This window comes from Maylandia zebra, linkage group LG23 (assembly GCF_041146795.1).
Source record: "Maylandia zebra isolate NMK-2024a linkage group LG23, Mzebra_GT3a, whole genome shotgun sequence".
NCBI lineage: Eukaryota > Metazoa > Chordata > Actinopteri > Cichliformes > Cichlidae > Maylandia > Maylandia zebra.
The window spans coordinates 1,643,091-1,661,126 of NC_135188.1; the positions used below are offsets into that span (position 1 = coordinate 1,643,091).

General features: G+C 41.8%; 2 protein-coding genes across 9 annotated transcripts in view; one reads left to right on the plus strand and one right to left on the minus strand.

Moving 5' to 3' along the window:
* The window catches only part of LOC101469450 (myosin IXB), a 55,695-nt gene extending 53,088 nt beyond the window's left edge, over positions 1–2,607 (minus strand). For 4 of the 8 annotated variants that reach the window (XM_076880514.1, XM_076880515.1, XM_076880513.1 and 1 more), the window contains exon 1: positions 2,176–2,606. The gene's annotated coding sequence lies outside the window, so the exon portion shown is untranslated. Of the gene's footprint in view, positions 1–2,175 lie in introns of all 8 variants that reach the window. The other 4 variants (XM_076880517.1, XM_076880519.1, XM_076880518.1 and 1 more) reach the window with 2 other exon arrangements.
* Positions 2,608–11,451: 8,844 nt separating this feature from the next.
* Positions 11,452–13,924, plus strand: s1pr4 (sphingosine-1-phosphate receptor 4). The gene is made up of 2 exons (XM_004570180.5): positions 11,452–11,525; positions 12,180–13,924. The coding sequence occupies exon 2, from the start codon at positions 12,332–12,334 to the stop codon at positions 13,574–13,576; it is 1,245 nt and encodes a 414-aa protein (XP_004570237.1). The 5' UTR covers positions 11,452–11,525; positions 12,180–12,331; the 3' UTR covers positions 13,577–13,924.
* The last annotated feature ends 4,112 nt before the right edge of the window (positions 13,925–18,036 follow it).

Here is an 18,036-nt window from a genome sequence, read left to right on the forward strand (position 1 = left end):
AATATAAAGTCTATTCTTAAAGGGTCCAAGAGCTGTTCTGACACTTTCTTTTTGCATGCAGAAGCTTCATACTTCTATACTAATGATACTATACAAGCGAGTAAAAGCTACTCACACATGTCATTGGGACCATTTCCAAATGTGTCATTTAACACGTACAGCAACATTATTAATATTTCTATACTAAACCTTTTAATTAACAACATGTGAAAATTGTGACACACCTGCTCATGCAATGAAAGCACTGAAAGCCTCCTGTCAACAAGTTTTTCCCCCACCCACTTCTATAACGCCTGGGTCACAAGGTAACAACTTGAAGCTGTGCACCCCTACACCAGCTGACAGCTATAATTTTCCACTTTCTGGTCTGTCCCCTTATTTCAACCCATTCCTGAGCATGTGATTACCAGCGTGTCAAAAGGAAGTGTGAATGCAAAATTGCAGCAAAGGACTTTCTAGTTAAACCACAATTCAGTAAATGAGAAATGGAAAGACAGAAACAAGGAGGGAGTAAATACTGCGCTGTATGATTACTTTTTCCCACCACTGAGACGGTAGCAGTCGTCACAGAGGCAGTGATCTGAAAGGATTCATTAAGGTTCTGCACACATTTGGACATGACTATACTTAAACAATACTGGGAAACCTCTTTATAAATGTTACCCAGATAACACCACCAGGCATTTCCTTTAAACTGAGTTAACAGTAGTTCCCCAAAGCAGATGCAAATGAGAGGTGGGAAAGTTATGCAGGGGTTGTGATTAGTGATATTACTAAGCCAGACAGTCAGTTAACTGTTTGAATCTTGGCTCGCTGCAATGCAGTCCTGAGATAAAGGCAATATTTAAGCTTGATATGAAAATAAAAGTACCACAGAATACTTTAATACTACAGAAAAAGTATGCGGTCATCTCCCATTTCTTTATATTTTGTCTCCAAGGAGCTAGACTTTCAATTTCTAAATAAATAAATAAATAAATAAAAGTTTTCTGGAGCTGCCTGCAGCCTTCATACCAGACCATCTTCTTATTGTTTCTTTGTTGTGTCACTGACCTATGAATCACTAAAGCATAAAAAAGGTACATAACTCAAAAGATGAATCAGTATCATCCCCACACAGCAAACCTGGCAAAGAAGCCGTTTGTGTCTTTAGGCACTTGTTGATAGCAGCCTGTTGCAAAAACATGTCATTTGGTCCCATTTCTTCAAGCATGAAGTAGTATTTTTGTACCAACAAGGTGAGTCACAAAAACCACTATCACCACCCCAGAGCCCGAACCTGAACATTACTGAAACACCGCGGGACAAAAACGGAATAAAAAGCGATCAGCATCCAAGGACGAACTCTGAACAAGCCTCCAGAACTATTCCTGAAACTACTTTAAAGAAATCATACCAAACACTGGTTTTCAGGCTCATTAGAAAATTGGGCCATCTGTGGTTTGCCCTGTATAACGGACTTAGATTTACAGTTGCACTTTTCCATAAATCGCTGCAACTTTTCCTTCGTTTTCCTACCAAAATACAAGAAACGAGGGTCGACTCGAGCTTTAGCACAGCTCTGTGTACGAGTAGACGTCACCTTTGATTGTGCAACAATAATGAATTAGGGCTACAATCTCTCATGTCTTCATGTGCCACATGCACGACAGTTTGCAACAACAGCTGACACTTCCTGGATAATTCTGGCTAGATTTATGTCACCCAACACAAAACAAGTGGGATCCTTTCATTGTGAGAAGCCCGGTGACAGAAACCTAACCGGGCCCGCGGACACTGCACTGCAACGAGTCTGCCTCGATTCTCGGACGTTCACACAACGGATGCAGCTCCGCTACTGGGTGTCACTGACATGCTTTGACAAACAGACATGCTGCTATCACCACAACCGGTCCAAAAACTGGGAATACTGCCTGATAGCGTGTCTTAAAATGGGGCTTTGAAGGGGGACGGTGAAAGGGTTAACGCATTATGAGCCGCCTCACATTAACTTCCTATAACAGCTCCGTCAATGATGTTCCTGGTAACCCTAAAAATAAAACACATAGCAACAGCAACTAAAGTAAAAACACTACAACACATTTAGGACTTTACTGTAAAAACGTTCTCATTAAACAAAATGAAAGAAGGAGCTCGTAAAAAGCTACGAGCTCAAGCAAACTGACTTTAACGTACCTTTGCCGTCTGTTTTTCTCATCGTCGCGGTGTAATCCTCAAAAGCATTCCCCGCGATTCAACCAACTGCTGACAAATAATAATAATAAAACAAAAATAATAATCTACTCTTCTTCCCCCTCTCCTTTCTCCTCTGGTGAAAATAAGGCTGATTTACAGCACGCAGGCTAAGAACGGTGAAGTCCCAAACAGACAAAGCTCAATCAGTTTGAAGGTTTCAATCCGAGGAGAAAAGAACCTGAAATGAAAGAGAGGGGAACGCGAAGACCACTTAAACGCGCTCATTAAACAGCAAAGAATCGTTTGGGGGGATAAAAATTCCTCCTTCCTCGCAGGCGGTGTGATTTCAGACCGGCTAACCAGCTAGCCTGTCGCTACTTCCTTTCTCTGTGCCTAAATAACAGCAGCGGCAGGCTGAGCTGAAAAAGTTGAGGGAAAAGGCACACACACCAGATTCTATACAATAAAGACACCCTGTTGCTCACAGGGGTTTGTAGGAGAGCAGCGCCCCCTGCTGGGTTAGCGGTGGTACTACAGGTGTCACACAAAGGCTTTGTGTTTCACCCGCGTTTTCTTGTTGTTTGTTTGTTTTTTCCGCCTCAGTGGGAGGAGGCACAATTGACTAGTTCACGTAAGCTACATAAAATAGCAGCTATATAGCAAATAGCAGCTAAATAGCAGCTAAAATAGCTAATCTCCACTTTGTTTTGTATTATTTGTATTCTGACACCACTAGTTTTAGTGGAGCGTTCCGTTGTCCTAGCAACAGCGTCAGATTTTTTTTACCCAATAAATATACTCAGGATTCTTTGGACGTCATCTCTGTACAGTCCGTATGTATCTGCTGCTGGGTGATCTTTCGTTTACTATTATTCCAAAACCTTTACACCTGGCCTCACATACAGTAGCGGGTTTTGATAGGGGCGACACGGTCGTGGTGGGGGGCGGCATCACGGCTTCTCTGACGTTCATCACTAACCGTAAATTTCAGACTCACCACTGTGAGTTATACTCTCAGGTAGGACGGTCTGCTTTGGTAAGTCGGAGGAACTCTCATTTATACAGTTTTAAATATAAGGCGATTCTTGGGTCGCTGCCTTCTTATCTATGTTCCCTGCTTGTAATGAAACATGCTGGTCGGTATTCTCTTCGTCCGCATGGTTACTTGTTGCTTTCTGTTCCATTTGGTAAAAGAGCTTTTGTCCATTTAGCACCCTCGGCTTGGAACAAACTGCAGAAGGAAAATGACTGAATTTATTTCATTAAGTGCTTTTAAATCTAAACTACGAATCCTTGAGGCCAAGTCCATAACATGCAACTGTTTCAATTAGATTGATTGTCATTTTAACTGATTTTTAAAAAAAATTTATTTATTTATTTTTATTTGAATTTTATTGAATTTTATTTTATTTTATTTGCCCGGGGCGCCAAACAGGCTAGGACCGCCACTGCTCACATAGCAGAACCTTTCAAGGATCAAGAGGACAATTTAGGCTTCAAAAATTTTATTAAATAAATAAATAATAGTAATACAATTGAACTGAGCCTCTATTTTATAATTTTAATGATAAATCCATCAAACATATATATAAACATATATGGAGAGAGATAGGATAATATCAATGTTAAATAATAATAATAATAATAATAATAATAATAATAATAATAATAATAATAATGGATTGCATTTATATAGCGCTTTTTGAGACCCTCAAAGCGCTTTACAATACCACTATTCATCCACTCTCACATTCACACACTGGTGGAGGCAGCTACAGTTGTAGCCACAGCTGCCCTGGGGCAGACTGACAGAAGCGAAGCTGCCATATTGCGCCATCGGCCCCTCTGGCCATCACCAGTAGGTGGTAGGTGAAGTGTCTTGCCCAAGGACACAACGACCAGGACAGAGAGCCGGGGGATCGAACCGGCGACCTTCCGGTTACAAAATGAGAAAATAAAATAAAAATAAAACATAAATAATACAATTTCTTTATTCTATATTACATTTTACTTTAAATATTAAACTCTATCTTTTCAATAACCACACACTTTAGTTTTAAAAAATTATTTTCATATATTTGCCCAAATACACTATTCATATAATAATTCACACTTATGCAAAGGTGCTGTATTCAATTCTTGTGAGTTAAGAAAAACTTTTATGACTATTTAATTAAAAGTGATAAGAGGGCTGAACAGGACAACATGGCTAAGTGGCTATAATAAATTTATTTTTAGATTATCACATGTAGGTTATTGTACCTACTCTGTGTTCAGTCCACTTAAATGATCTTTAATAAACTGTTATGCTATATTTGTTTCAGTTCCTGCTGCTCTCTTGGCCAGATATCTCTTGAAAAACACATTTTGAGTCTAATGACACAGGCTCCCAGGCCTAATGTTTGAGAGCCCAGGTTCACTGTATTCTGCATAGGACCCGAGCTAAGACGGACGTGGCTCAGTTCTCAGCACAGAAAGGAATTTGCAGGAATACCAGAGGGGCCAAAACCAGCTGCTGGTAGAGCAATTGTTCAGACTTCAAGCCAATAGCAGACGTCACCATCAAGTGTGGGATCTACCAAGGTGCAGCTATACCAAGTGATAGCAACATCAGGAAGAAGGAACACCAGAAGCTGGAGAAGACTTAGAGAAGAGCTTGAAAACCCAACTCACAACAGACTGACATTAAACACAGTGTTGTGTACGTTCTGTTCTGCTTGCTACTTCCTGGTAGGAGGGACAACAAAACTCATTTATTTTTATTTTCCTTTATTCATTGCTTTAGCTTACTTGGCAGGCACCTCATTCTTATTAGCACAGAGATTTTCCAGATTAAGGAAAATCACCAGAATAAAAATGCACACGAGAAAAAAAAGCACAAAATACACGTTTTCCTCACTTAAATGACAAAATGAAAAATGCACAGACTTCGTTTGAGTAAGTTAAAGCAGATGTATTGTCCCCGTTCCACAGGCCCATTTTGAACTTGTTCAAACTTGTGACCATCCTTTCTTTTACCATTTTATCGCTGTCTCTAACAAAGATTTTAAACACAAACCTTAAGTCTTTATGGGGGAATATGCTTAGCATAGCTCTATTGTGCATTTGTTTTAATTGTTTTTTTGTTTTATTTGTCAGAGTGTGGCGGTTTGTGGGGGGATTTTCCCACAGTGTGATAGAAAGTGTGCTGAGTTTACTATGAAACCACTGCTCCAAATATACAGATGTGAAACTGTGAGTTAAAATTGACCTTTTTAAAAAACAAAACCAAATCTGCCATCCACAGCTTAAATAACTCCAGCATCCTAAAACAGTCCAGTGCTAACCTGCTTCTGTCAACAACAAAAAGCCAAATTTGTGGCTCATTATCTGAAAATTTGAACTTGGTAATTCAAACTTTTCTGTTATTTTCTCAGTTTTGAGTTTTTTTTCTCAGATGTTTGAGTAAGTAAGTCAAAATTCTGAGATGATAAAATTAGATTTTAAGATAAGAGTTCTTCACACAGTCCAGCCGTTTCCTGGATTCTTTTATTCTTAGCAGGAACATTGCTTTTCCACCACCAGATGTTGCTCTCTCAACACCAAACAGTCATGTTCACCTTCTGAAACATCTGTTGTGACACCAGCTGGTGTCACCTTCATAATCTATGGTGACAAATAAAGGCCATGAGTCATTACACTCACCGTTCTGCTCCTTCAGGCTCTTTGCACCATCAAGCTGTTTCTACGTTTATCTCGTAGATGTCAAAGGTGACATCAAAGACCCAACAATTAGAAGGATGGCAGGTCTCAGTCAGTTTGTAGAGTCTAACAATGATTCAAGTATGTGATCTGAACTAGCTGGTGGAGTGCTACAGGTTACAGGCAAGTGTTAACCAATATCTAAGCTAATCCAAATTTGCAGTACGGTGTGAAGTTTTCGTGTTCAAGTCACTTCAATTTAATTTACACAGCGCCAAATCACAACAGCAGTCGCCTCAAGGCGCTTTATCTTGTGCAGATTTACACTAATGTGCAAAAGTCTTGAGCCACCCAATGTCTTTATATTTTGCTAATCTTTTTACAGTGCTCTTCAGCTTTCTGGAGAAGTTTTCTTTAGACAGTCTTTGGACCTGACTATCTTCAAAGAAATGTTTGCCGTGAGTAACTGTGAATACCTAACTGAAGGGATAAATCAGTGTTGTGAGTGCACATAACAGACAACTTTGCAAAGAACACATTTTAAAATGTTTAGACTGTTTATTGCAAAAACACATGATGTGTCTCCATTTCTCTGGCTGAATCTATGGAAAATGCCAAAACAGTCTGACAGGCGCAAAATGGTATTTTTGCACCAACAAGGTGATTCCCAATCAGCTGTTTGCTGAAAACTCAGCATATGTTGATGCAGTGTGTTCTTACAGAAACTGAGGAAACAGGACAAGTGGAGAAGAAAAGAGGTGTCAGCCCTAAAAATGATCAACAGCAGATAAAGTAAAAGTGAAGTAAAATTTTATTTATATAGCACCTTTCAAGATAAAACCACAAAGTGCTTTACAGAGGCAGAAAACAGCACATGAGAGTCGTGTTCCAAGGAAGTATGAAAAAGACCTGACGCGGGACCTGAGACTAGAGATGGCACGATACCACTTTTTTATGTCCGATACCGATATCATAAATTTTGATATCTGCCGATACCGATATGATATGGTGTTTTTTAATCAATAAAACTGTTTTTTTTTTATATCTTGCTGCATTTTGTATAAGTTCATACTCAAGTTTAAATAAACAACAACACTAAAGCTATTCTGTTATACCTGTATGCAAAAAATACAACAAAATATTTCATAGTTCAGCAAAACTGATCAATCTAATAAACTTAAACCTGCTCCATCCTCCCTATTCTGGTATTTTAAAGAGTACTTAGCAGAAATATTAAGCAACCTAACTAATAGGGTTGCAAACTCCCAGCAAAAAAAATAGGGAACCTCCCTCCACCTCATGATGCTTACTCGACGTAATCAACTTTAATTTGATGCAGTGTGAAAAAAATGCACAGAAATAAATTATTTTTCAAGAATAATTAAATAGATTCAACATCTTTTTTCAACAGAACTGCAGACTGCACAGATGGTTCCCAAAGGAAAAAGTACTATAGCTTACTAGGGTATATTAGACTTATATACAGTAATGGACTTCTATACATCAGATTAAAACTTTGGGTGTAAGATTCAGATAATTATTTATTAAAAGCTCAACATTTTAAATGAGAATAAGAAAGAAAAGTATGTCTTTGTGCCCCCTTTTCCCTGTTAATGCCCTATCGGCCCCCCTGGCTAAACTTTGCTAGATGCGCCCCTGCACAGTTACAGCCGTCAGCTGTAGAAAAAGATCCTGGAGTAGAAAGTAATACATTCTAACAACAGCTGATCAAGCTTAAACGTGCTGCTGTTGTTCAGCCGCTGGTTTCCTCTTTCTGGCGCAAAGTGAGCCAAAAACAAAGAAGAGAGACGGACTCGCGACAGAAAAGCCGATCAGCTGATCATTGATCAGTTTCATGATTGAAGTAGCAGCAGGAGAGAGAGAGAGGCAGTCGCTCCATATATCGGTTGTTAAGCTTAACGTGGGGCTTTACAAACATTCAGAGATGAACTTGCACACTTGCTTTACTTCTCTCTGGGATCACGTCCTCAGAGATGAAATGCTGGTTTGGTAGCGAGACTACAAATACACACAGCCGCTCTATCACGTGACCACACTGCTCCAACGTGCTACGGTTATGAGCCGAGTTACGCCGTGTTGCAAGTTTTGTGAGGTGCTTTTCTGATATTTAATGGATCGGATTACATTTTTTATTTCTCCCCGATATCCGATCCAGTGATTTAGGTCAGTATCAGACCGATACGTAATATCGGATCGGTCCATCTCTACCTGAGACGTGCATCTAGCCCTGCAGTTGACCCAATCCACTGACTTTCAAGATCAGTCGAAGTGTTCACACTATATTTTTGCCTCATACACTGCATTTCCATGTATTTTTGCACCTGTTTCCCATTGTGGGCTGGCTGTAGCTCAGGTGGTCGATCAGCTCACCTACTGCTGGTGGTCTGATCCTAGTCTGCTCCAGTCTACCTGCCAAATATCCATCGTAGTATGAATGATGTGTGAATGTTAGTTAGGACAAAGTGCTTGTGCAAATGGGTGAATGAACAAGTTGTGCTGTGAGTGCTCAGATGAGTAGAAAAGTGCTATAAAAGAACAGGTTTTATTATTTCCTAGCAAAATATAAAGAAATGCCCCCCCCCCCCCCCCTTTTTTTTTTTTACAGCCAAAATGGTGATGAAGCAAATATCAGGGTCAAATCAGGACTTAATGAGATGGGTGACATAAACAGCTAGACAACAGACTGTCTATCCACTTAACTTGGAACCTGCCCAGTTTGTATCACAGGTGGTTATTTTAGCTGCCGAGTGTCATCGACTCACTATAGTGTCTGGTGGTCACGTCACTGTGAATCTCTTCCTGTGTGCACTGCCCGTTTCCCCTGCATTCTATTAAATGGTCAGCAGGCGAGCGACTGGTTGCAAAAAGATTAGTAGTTGCACAGGAATCGATGGGAGCCCCCACCCCTCCACCCGTGACTTCAATAAACCTGATGTATTGCTGGACTCTGTCACTAGTTTCAGGGAACAGTGAATATAAGTTTTTATATTCTGGTTATAAATGGAGTCAAAACGGGAGACTGTCAAGGCTTCGTCCATCAGCTGTGACTTGTTGATTAGAAGTTGTTAGCCAATAAGCATGGAGTGTCACTGCTTTCACAGGCAGATGTGCTCCTTCCTCATCAGGTCCACTTTAGAAATACCGAAATGTTGATGGTAAAATGTTCAGCTCGAGCTTTCACAACAGGTGTTCTCAAATCAGCAGGTGACGTCAGCCGGTTACAGAAACATCTTTCACAGGGTGCGTGTTGTGGACCAGTCTGTCTTCCTTTGTGCAGTGACTCTATAAACGACTTTTCTACTGTCGGTTTCTGTCAAAAGAACTTGGACTTAAATAAAATGGAAACACTGCATTGCTTGTCTTGAAACTGCACTCCAAGTCCTTCCTTGGGTGAACTTGCATCTTACTAACGAATACTGCTGTTATCACTACTTTGCTTTTAAGAATGCTTCACGTGTGATGACGCCTTCAGCAAAGAAAGCGCAGGTGTTTTCAATCACTCGTATCACTCATCAAAGGTTAGTGATGTCAGTGACACTGGCTGTGGTGAAAACAGTCAATAATCTGATGTAAAAACTGGCACAACAGCAATTTTCTGGGTTTTTTAATCTTTCATTGGTTAACCACTGCAGGAAAAAAACAACAACAAAAACAAGCCAAAGTGCACAACTCCACATTTGTGTTAATTTCAACAGAAAACTTGAAAAATGCACAAAAGTTCACCATAGAAAAATAGGCCTTCAGGACGTTGTGGATTTCCTAACTCTGCAAAGTGTTTAAGGCATGAAAGTGCTCACCGTCGATTATATTTTCTCATGAAGAAAGAGAGGAAGTCTGAAATCCGTAAACAAAGACCTGGCAAGAACAAATTTCGTGAGTACGATATTGTAGCAACATGGTGACTTGTTCTTTAGAATAACTGATTCCCTATCAGCTGCTCTCCTCTGCATTCATGCATTTTCACCTTAGCTTTAGTTTGCATGCTGGTATAGGTTTTCCTCTGCAGGCCTGAGTCTGCTGCACAGGCAGCACACACACAAGTAAAAGATGCTTGGCAGTAATTTGGTGGCTGTCACTGGAAACACAGTAATATCGCTGGTCATAGTTGAGGACGCACTTTTGTTTAAATCCCTTGAAGTGGAGACCTGCAGAGCTGGACTGCTTATGAGTGAAGAAGAAAAAACACACACTCATGCAGTTGTGGCCAGATATGCACATTGTGGTTATGGAGTGCTTTGAAGTTGTATTTTCAGAGTAAGGGCGTTTTCAACAGTCGTGGGTGTTGTTGACACCTCAGGATGTTGTAGCTTGTTGTACATTTTCCGGGTGTTTTTCTTTTTCCTCAGTTTATTCACAATAACAGTTTCGCCACCACCTTTAGATCTATACAGAGTAACACAAGTCCTCTATCCACCATGATGGAGGACATGTCTTCAACACTAAAAAAGGAGAAGTTGTGTTAGTCTCGCAGGGGGACAGCACAGAAATGATGTAGTTAATTACAGTACACACAATGTAGGTCAAATATATATGCATGGGCGACCTTGTCTCGCCGTTTGTTAAAGAAACCGTGCAAACTGGAATAATTCATGCAGACGCAGGCGACTGCGAGAATGAAAAGAGATATCTGCTTATAAGAATAATTGGGCGCCAGTATGATTGGTATCATTTGACTTTTTTTGGCAGCACAATTACAGCCTGCTTGGCTCTGGAGCATTAAATGTACAACAACAGCTCTTTGAAAACGTCACTCGTGTTCGGCCACGAGCTCTGGTTTTGCTCATATCTGAAATTTGGTTTCTTAATTCTGGGGTCTGCCTCTGCTTTCTGCTTCTTGCAGGGCGTCTCTTGTGTTTGTGTGTTTATGGTTTGAAAATGGTCACAGCTTCAGCAGTAATGTCTGCCTCGTGGCATGTGGTTGGGGGCCCACTGGTGCATGGTAGGGGGTTTGCTGAAGACAAGGGTTTCATGCGTGGTGGCTATGTGTGAACAATGCAAGTGCGGCCTGCACACCCAAGCCAACAGCCCCAGCTGCAAGAGAAGATATATAGTATGAAACCTCACTATCTACAGGGAGGGGCACCTGAGTTCCTGTTTTTCTCTTGTATTTTCCCTTTTATTTTACTTACTTATATTTGAGAAAAGAAATTGTCATAACTCAGCAAGAGGCCAGTGCAAGTGGGTCTTTCCCCATATCCTTATTGCATAGCAAAAATTTACAACTAGTTTACAACTGGCACGGGTTTTGAAACCGTCTTTCCCGTTACAGGCCATAGAGCGACTTAAGCAATAGATTTGATTGGCAGTAGCGGTAACAATGTGCGACGTCCTGGGAAACAATAAATAAGAAGGTTAATAAACCAGAAAAAAATGTTGGAGACGAGTAAATGATCACTTGTTTTTTCTCATTACACAGTGATGGAACATGTGCAGCCTCTCTGTTATGCATGTGTGAATGTGTGTGTGAATGTGTGTGTGTGTGTGTGTGTGTGTGTGTGTGTGTGTGTGTGTGTGTGTGTGTGTGTGTGTGTGTGTTGGGTGTGTCGGGCTTACTTCCCCATGTAAGTAAGACTGTACTGCAAAAAACTCTTTAGTCAGCGACAGCAGCTGCACTATCACACACTCAGCATCACCAAGAACGGCCAGAGGTAAGCACTCACCACTGCACCTTCACCTCACTGCAGCTCTGCAGTGAAGTCAAATTCAAATCGAATCAAATTTATATTATAACAGGAAAAAAAAATCAATTTACACCCATAACTTTTAAACATTAATTCCAATTAAACGCCAGTCAATTCATTAATTATAACATTTGCTATAAAGATTAAACTTGGTGTAAAATGTTCAAATATATATTTTTTCCACTCAGATATTATTGAATACAATTTCAACACAACGGCAAAGCTGCATTTCTTCAAATATTTTTGAATATATTCACATATATATATATATAAAGAAAAAAAACTTTTTTTTTGTTGGTAATTATTTATTATAATTTCGCTAATTTTAAACGTGGGAATTTTAAGCAATTATTGTTTTGCATTCTTGATAAGAAAAACCATGTTTTTCCTTCATGTGGTGATTTAAATGCCCCCATTTCTCACTCATCCTGTGTTAACCGCAGATAGGTGGAGACTGTAGCGTTCGGGAGACATTTAAATGAGGCCTTTTAAACTGACTGAAACTTTGCAATGAAGCGTCTCAGAGTGCAGTACTGAGAGTGAGGGAAATTTCGTTCATGGCTTTGATTTTCATACAGAAATCACTATTGTTTCTTTGTTTTCTTCTGCTTTTATTCTCAGGTGTTTGTTGCTCACAGGCAGCGAGCTCCAGTGGTTAGAGTGCGCCCATAGCCTGTTTATTCACAGGAGTTTCGCACTAATTCCCGTGCAGCTCGGTTCAGCCTGTTCTCACCCAAAACCTTCATCCGACCGGCCGGCTCAGTTTTCCCATCATGTGTGCCTTGGCCTCCCTCACGTCCCCTTCCTCCTGCCCTCACATGTACAACATCCCCACCTACCAGAGCAACAGCACGGCACCAAATGCCACCAGCGCTGCAACTGGGATCAACCACGTGATCCTGAGGCATTACAACTACACCGGCCGTCTGCAGAACAGGACCATCGCGAACTCCCAGAACCAGATCAGTGCCTCCGTGGCCGTCTTACTGTTCTTCAGCATTATCATCATCCTGGAGAATCTCCTGGTGCTGGTGGCCGTCATCTCCCGCATCCGCCGCAGCCGTCGTTGGGTATATGTTTGCATTGCCAACATCACACTCAGCGATCTCCTCACCGGAGCCGCTTACCTGGTGAACATCTGCTTGTCTGGCAGCCAGACCTTTCGCCTGACGCCTGCTCTGTGGCTCTTCAGAGAGGGCATGCTGTTTGTGGCCCTGGCAGCCTCCATATTCAGTTTGCTGCTGATTGCTGTGGAGCGTTACACCACTATGATGAAGCCACTTCCCCAGAAGTCAACCAGAAAGACCTACTATCGAATCTATGGCTTGGTGGCGCTTTGTTGGGGTTTGGCGCTGGTTATTGGCTTTCTCCCCTTGCTGGGCTGGAACTGTGTGTGCAGCCTGGATGGATGCTCCACCCTGCTTCCTCTCTACTCCAAGACTTACATCTTTTTTTCTCTCATTATTTTTTTCCTCATCCTTCTGGCTATCGGTGTGCTGTATGGTGCCATCTACTGCCACGTGCACAAGAGTGCTCAGCTAGCGCCCCAGCGCAGTCGGAAGCGCTCCTTAGCTCTGCTGAAGACTGTTATCACCATTGTCGGGGTCTTTATGCTCTGCTGGGGGCCGCTCTTCATGCTGTTACTGGTAGATTTCTTCTGTGTCTCCCGCCAGTGCGCACTGCTGTTCAGCGCTGAATTTTGCATCTCCCTGGCCGTCTTCAACTCGGGCCTGAACCCCATCATCTACGCCCTGGGCAGCAGCGAGATGAGAAAAGCCATCGCTGAGCTGCTCTGCTGCTGCTGCCTGAGGGTTGGCTTCTGCCACCCAGACACATTCACATCAAAGGAGACCAGCAGCACCTCAGAGAGCAGGAGGGACAGTCTGAGGAACAGTTTTAATAAGGTCAGGAACCTGAGTGTGGCCTCCCCGCCATCCACCCCAAGCAAAACTCGCAGGGCACCTAGAAAATATAGGCTGAGCACCACCACCAGCTGCCTGTCAGTTTCAAGTGGTTAAACCACAACGTTCCCCTCCCAAGTAAACCAACCTGTGTGCACTGATACACATCTAACCGTTTCCTCACAGTTTTGGTTTGAATGTTCACTGCTTCATGAAATGCACATGCACTGCTGACTAAACGCTCCAGTAATATCCTCAAAATATTCCAGTTTGCAACAATGTTACAAGAAATTTTATTTTTTTTGCATAACAATGCATTCTTTTGTAACTGTAAATGATATTTTACATTCACCGTACTTTTCTATTATTGCACTTATTGTTTATGTGAATATAAAATATGTATGTTTAAGTTGTTTTTTGTACTTCTTCTGTGTAAGAAATATAAATAAAGTTTATTTTGCTTTATCCATGCGTGCCTGCTCTTTTCAGTAGGATAGTACCTCTGCTTACCTCTGGAGGGAGGCACCTCATCAGAGCTTTGACCCCCTCCTGCAAATGATCAGATGATTCAGTATCACTTAAACCTTCATAGACTGAAAGCGGACATTATACAGACCTTAATATCAATTCTAGATTTACTAAATATACCAAATATACAAATTCCAGCTCGTTTAAATGATTATTTTAGTCTGCCTAAAGAAGGCTTAATCTGTATTCTGCAGGCATGTCGCTGTACATGTAATGCTTCTTTCTGTAGTTTCAAAAGCTTTTCCTAACAGGCTTTTCAAGAGGCCATTTCCAGCCTGCTCGCCATTTCCTGCGTTTCTGACAGGATGACTGATTGGAGTTCAGTGGAGGAGGTGAGGGCTGGGACTGCAGCCCCAAGGGCATACGCAGCCAGGGCTAATTGATAAATTCATTATGACTGTCTGGCAGCACGAGGAGATAAGGTTCAGCAGATAGTATGTACCCTTAAATTATACAGGCTACTGTACTGTACTGTATTTCTCCTGCTGACGCACACTGATCTGAGATGGAGGAAAGTATTTTTACAAATCAAAAGTAGTCGTCTGCCGTCCTGCAAAGGCGCAGCATGCCAGCAAGTGCTTTATTTGTTTTTACAAAAGAATCAGTGCAATCACTCCAAGCGACAGGGGGTTTCTCACTAGCTGTAAAACTCAAAGCGATCTGTGGTTCAAAAGATTTGGAAGTTCCCACTCTTAATATAAGATCATGGTTAATTCTCTCAGGTTTTTGAAGTATATCCTAAAAGAAAGACCTGTTTACATGATAAGTCCTCTTAAAGTTAATGACCAGGAAAGAAGCATCTCCAGTTATTATTTATCAAGCAATTCTCTGCTAATCGTTTGAAGGCTGGTGTTGTTTGAGCAGGCACAGACTACATGCAGTCATCACGCTGTGACTCAACTGTTGCACGAAAATGACATTCTTGGTGCAGCTGGGAAGCATGTCCCGTCTGCCTGCAACGCTAAAACGAAAATTGCATTTAAAAAACCTCTTTAAAAATGGAACGGGTACAGCGTTAGAAAGTGAACGACTTATTGAAACAGTAGGAACGATGGATTATTACAAATTACTGCAAGTGGATTGGTGCACTGATAAGAGCCAGTGTGGTAAGTGAGTCACAAACCCGTGTTGGCGATAAAAAAAAGATTAGGCAAGATGGCAAATAGGCTTAATCCCTTTCCTAGAATTTCCAAGCTAGATTTTGCAGACATTAAATGCCTCAAAGTGTCCCCGTAGGCCAGAGCAATAAAGCCTTATACCCCGAGAGTTAGCCTCAGTTCCATTAGGCTCCCCAGGAAGTGTGTTTAAAAGCTCAAACATGATACTGGGATTTTCTGTCTATTGTCTAATAATGACCTGAAGTAGTTACTGCACCAGCACACGGTCTTTCAAAGACATTTCATGCTGGGTGATATTAGGCCGATCAGGAGTTATTGCCTCGTCTTTCTTTGTTTCACACACCTGGCACGACTTCCTGAAGTTAAAAACATTTGCTTATCGATAACGATTTCAGAGATGTTCCAGGCTCCTGGCAGTCTGTCATGCAGGCATTCCCGTTCATGACATCTGAAAGCTGCACGGGCTCGTCAGCGTCGACTGGAAATGTAGTGGTGAAGGTGAGGAAGGAAGAATCCTGCTTTCGCCCACGCAGAGCTTGAGGTGATTGTGTTGTGGCAAAATATGCAGGAAGCATGCACACACACACACACACGCTCATTATTCAGCGTTAAATCAATGTAAAATGACCAATAATGACATGTAGTCGTGCACATAAAAGATGCACGTGCACACGCTCAAGGTTAAACATGCACAGATACCCTAAGCTCTCTCGTCTGCTTTGTTTTTGTGGCTGGGGAACCGAGCAAGTTATAGCTAGTTGTGTGTGTGTGTCTGTGTGATTCCCCCCTCTTCATGAAATCCTGCATCTCTGCCGTTAAGTGCAGGGGATAAAACTCCCTCATCCTTGGTCCTGGCATGGCTCCAGGTCTGGCTGCCTGATGAAAAAGCAACAGCAAATTCCAGGCTTTATTAGCTCGAGCCTGAGAGACATTTGTTGTATCATTTCTGTAACGTGTCACGGGCTGATCACCAATCCATGCTGCTGCTCTCTCGTTCTCCTCTTACAACAACAAGGCCTTTTCACTCTTCTAAATGAGGTACGATGGGTTAATGACGGTTGCGTGCAGACGTGGCTATGCCCTCAATAATTACCTTGCTGGCTTTGCCTCCAGGTGTTCAGCAGACAGCTAATGATGTACTGTCTGAGGAGAGGGGAAGGCAGCGGGTGAGGCAAAAAAGCTACACGGGGGAGCTTGTGATTGGTTGCTATCAGCACTGCGACAACTCGGTGGCACATGTGGTGCAGAAGGACTGGGTGTAAGAAGAGCCCAGAAAAGAAAAGAAAAACAGGAACTCACTCGGGATGTGCTCGTAAAGACAATCCTGCTACATGTCCGTACAGCCGTACTGCTGAAGGGAAATGACACCGTTTTATAAACTGTCTTTCATTTTCAGCCTTGACGTCATTTCTGTGACACGTTTCTAGTTTCCTTGCAGAGATGCGTGGCTGACTAATACAGAAATCAATATCAAGGAATACTCCACCCAAAGGCCCGTCTTCTGAAAGTGAGTCACAGGTCATATATAGAATTCAAGGGTGGATCTAAGAAGTGTGCAGCATGCTCCACTAGGTCAGCGCTTTTTAAGATACGTTGCAGATCAGTCCAGTTTCATATTATCCAAAATATCTTTATCGACTCTTAAACCAGTCCTGCATTTTTGCCCAAATATGATGAAATGCACAGTTCATGCATTCTGCCCCAGCAAGACAAAGTTTGGAGTTTAGTTCAGTCCTGAAAAACAGCAGCATACACTATCGGCCAATGACATGGCAGCAAGTCCATGCCAAACAAATAAAAACAAATAATGATAATAATAATAAATAAAAATAAACTGGTGGAGTGGTGCAGCTTTTGAGGGGAGGAAATGTGGATGTTACTGTTATTTTTATTTCACAAAAGGACACGAGCACGATGGTAAAGTGCAAACTGCACCCAGGACAGAAATAACTGCATTATACAGTGAATGCAACTCTTTGCAAGCATCTGTTCTGACAGCATGCTAACGCTAAGCTAGTGATGATAGAGCTGCGTGCATGCTGGCCCAGGTAACAAAGGCAAGGATCCATGTCTGTAGCAACACTTCTGGACCCCTTTAGTATCAGCTGAGCATGGTTTAAATGTCACAGCCTTCCTGTGTAACTTTGCTGGTGTTCACCTGTTTAGAATTAGAATTAGAATTCAACTTTATTGTCATTGCACATGCACAGGTACAGGGCAACGAAATGCAGTTTGCATGCATCCAGAAGTGCTTTAGTGATATAGATATATTACAATATATATTAGCAATAGTATAGATATGTAAGATATGTTTACCTGCTTCCTGCAGGACAACACACCATGTGACTGGTTTCTTGAACATGACGATGAGTTCACCGTCCTCAAACGCATGCAAGGTGCACCTAATAGAGTGATCAGTGAGTGTGACTGAAACAGAGGTGGTCTTTGTGTTCGTGCGACGAACCCAATCTGTACATGAAGTCAGAGTTTAGGTTCACATTCTGCACCGTCCGGTTTCTCTCTGTCGTCCTACAGCCCATAATTTCAGCCCATAATGGATAAAAAAAACGTGTAGCAGCTGTTTCAAAGCTACAGAAAAGGATCTTCAGAGATATGATTTCACTGCTGTTCAGAGAAACATGAGGACGTATTGATGCTTCGGTCCAGACAGCAGCATGTAAGCACTGCACATTGTTTAAAGACAGGGTGGGATCCGCCTCTAATGTAATAAATGTCTGAAATTACAGGAACGAACTGACTCACTGTTGAGAGGGGGAAGGATTATCATTCCTGTTGTGCTGATATGTTGTCATGCACACCCACAAAATCTTGTTCTGTTTCCTTCTGGCTGAATATGGAGGGAAATCACATCAGAATACTCGAGATAATCCAGTTGGAGACGGTCAAACTGTCTCATTGTTTTGCTATCGT

Bases quoted from the DNA above. Each gene is read 5' to 3' on its own strand.
- s1pr4 (XM_004570180.5), top strand. From the start codon at position 12,332: ATGTGTGCCTTGGCCTCCCTCACGTCCCCTTCCTCCTGCCCTCACATG.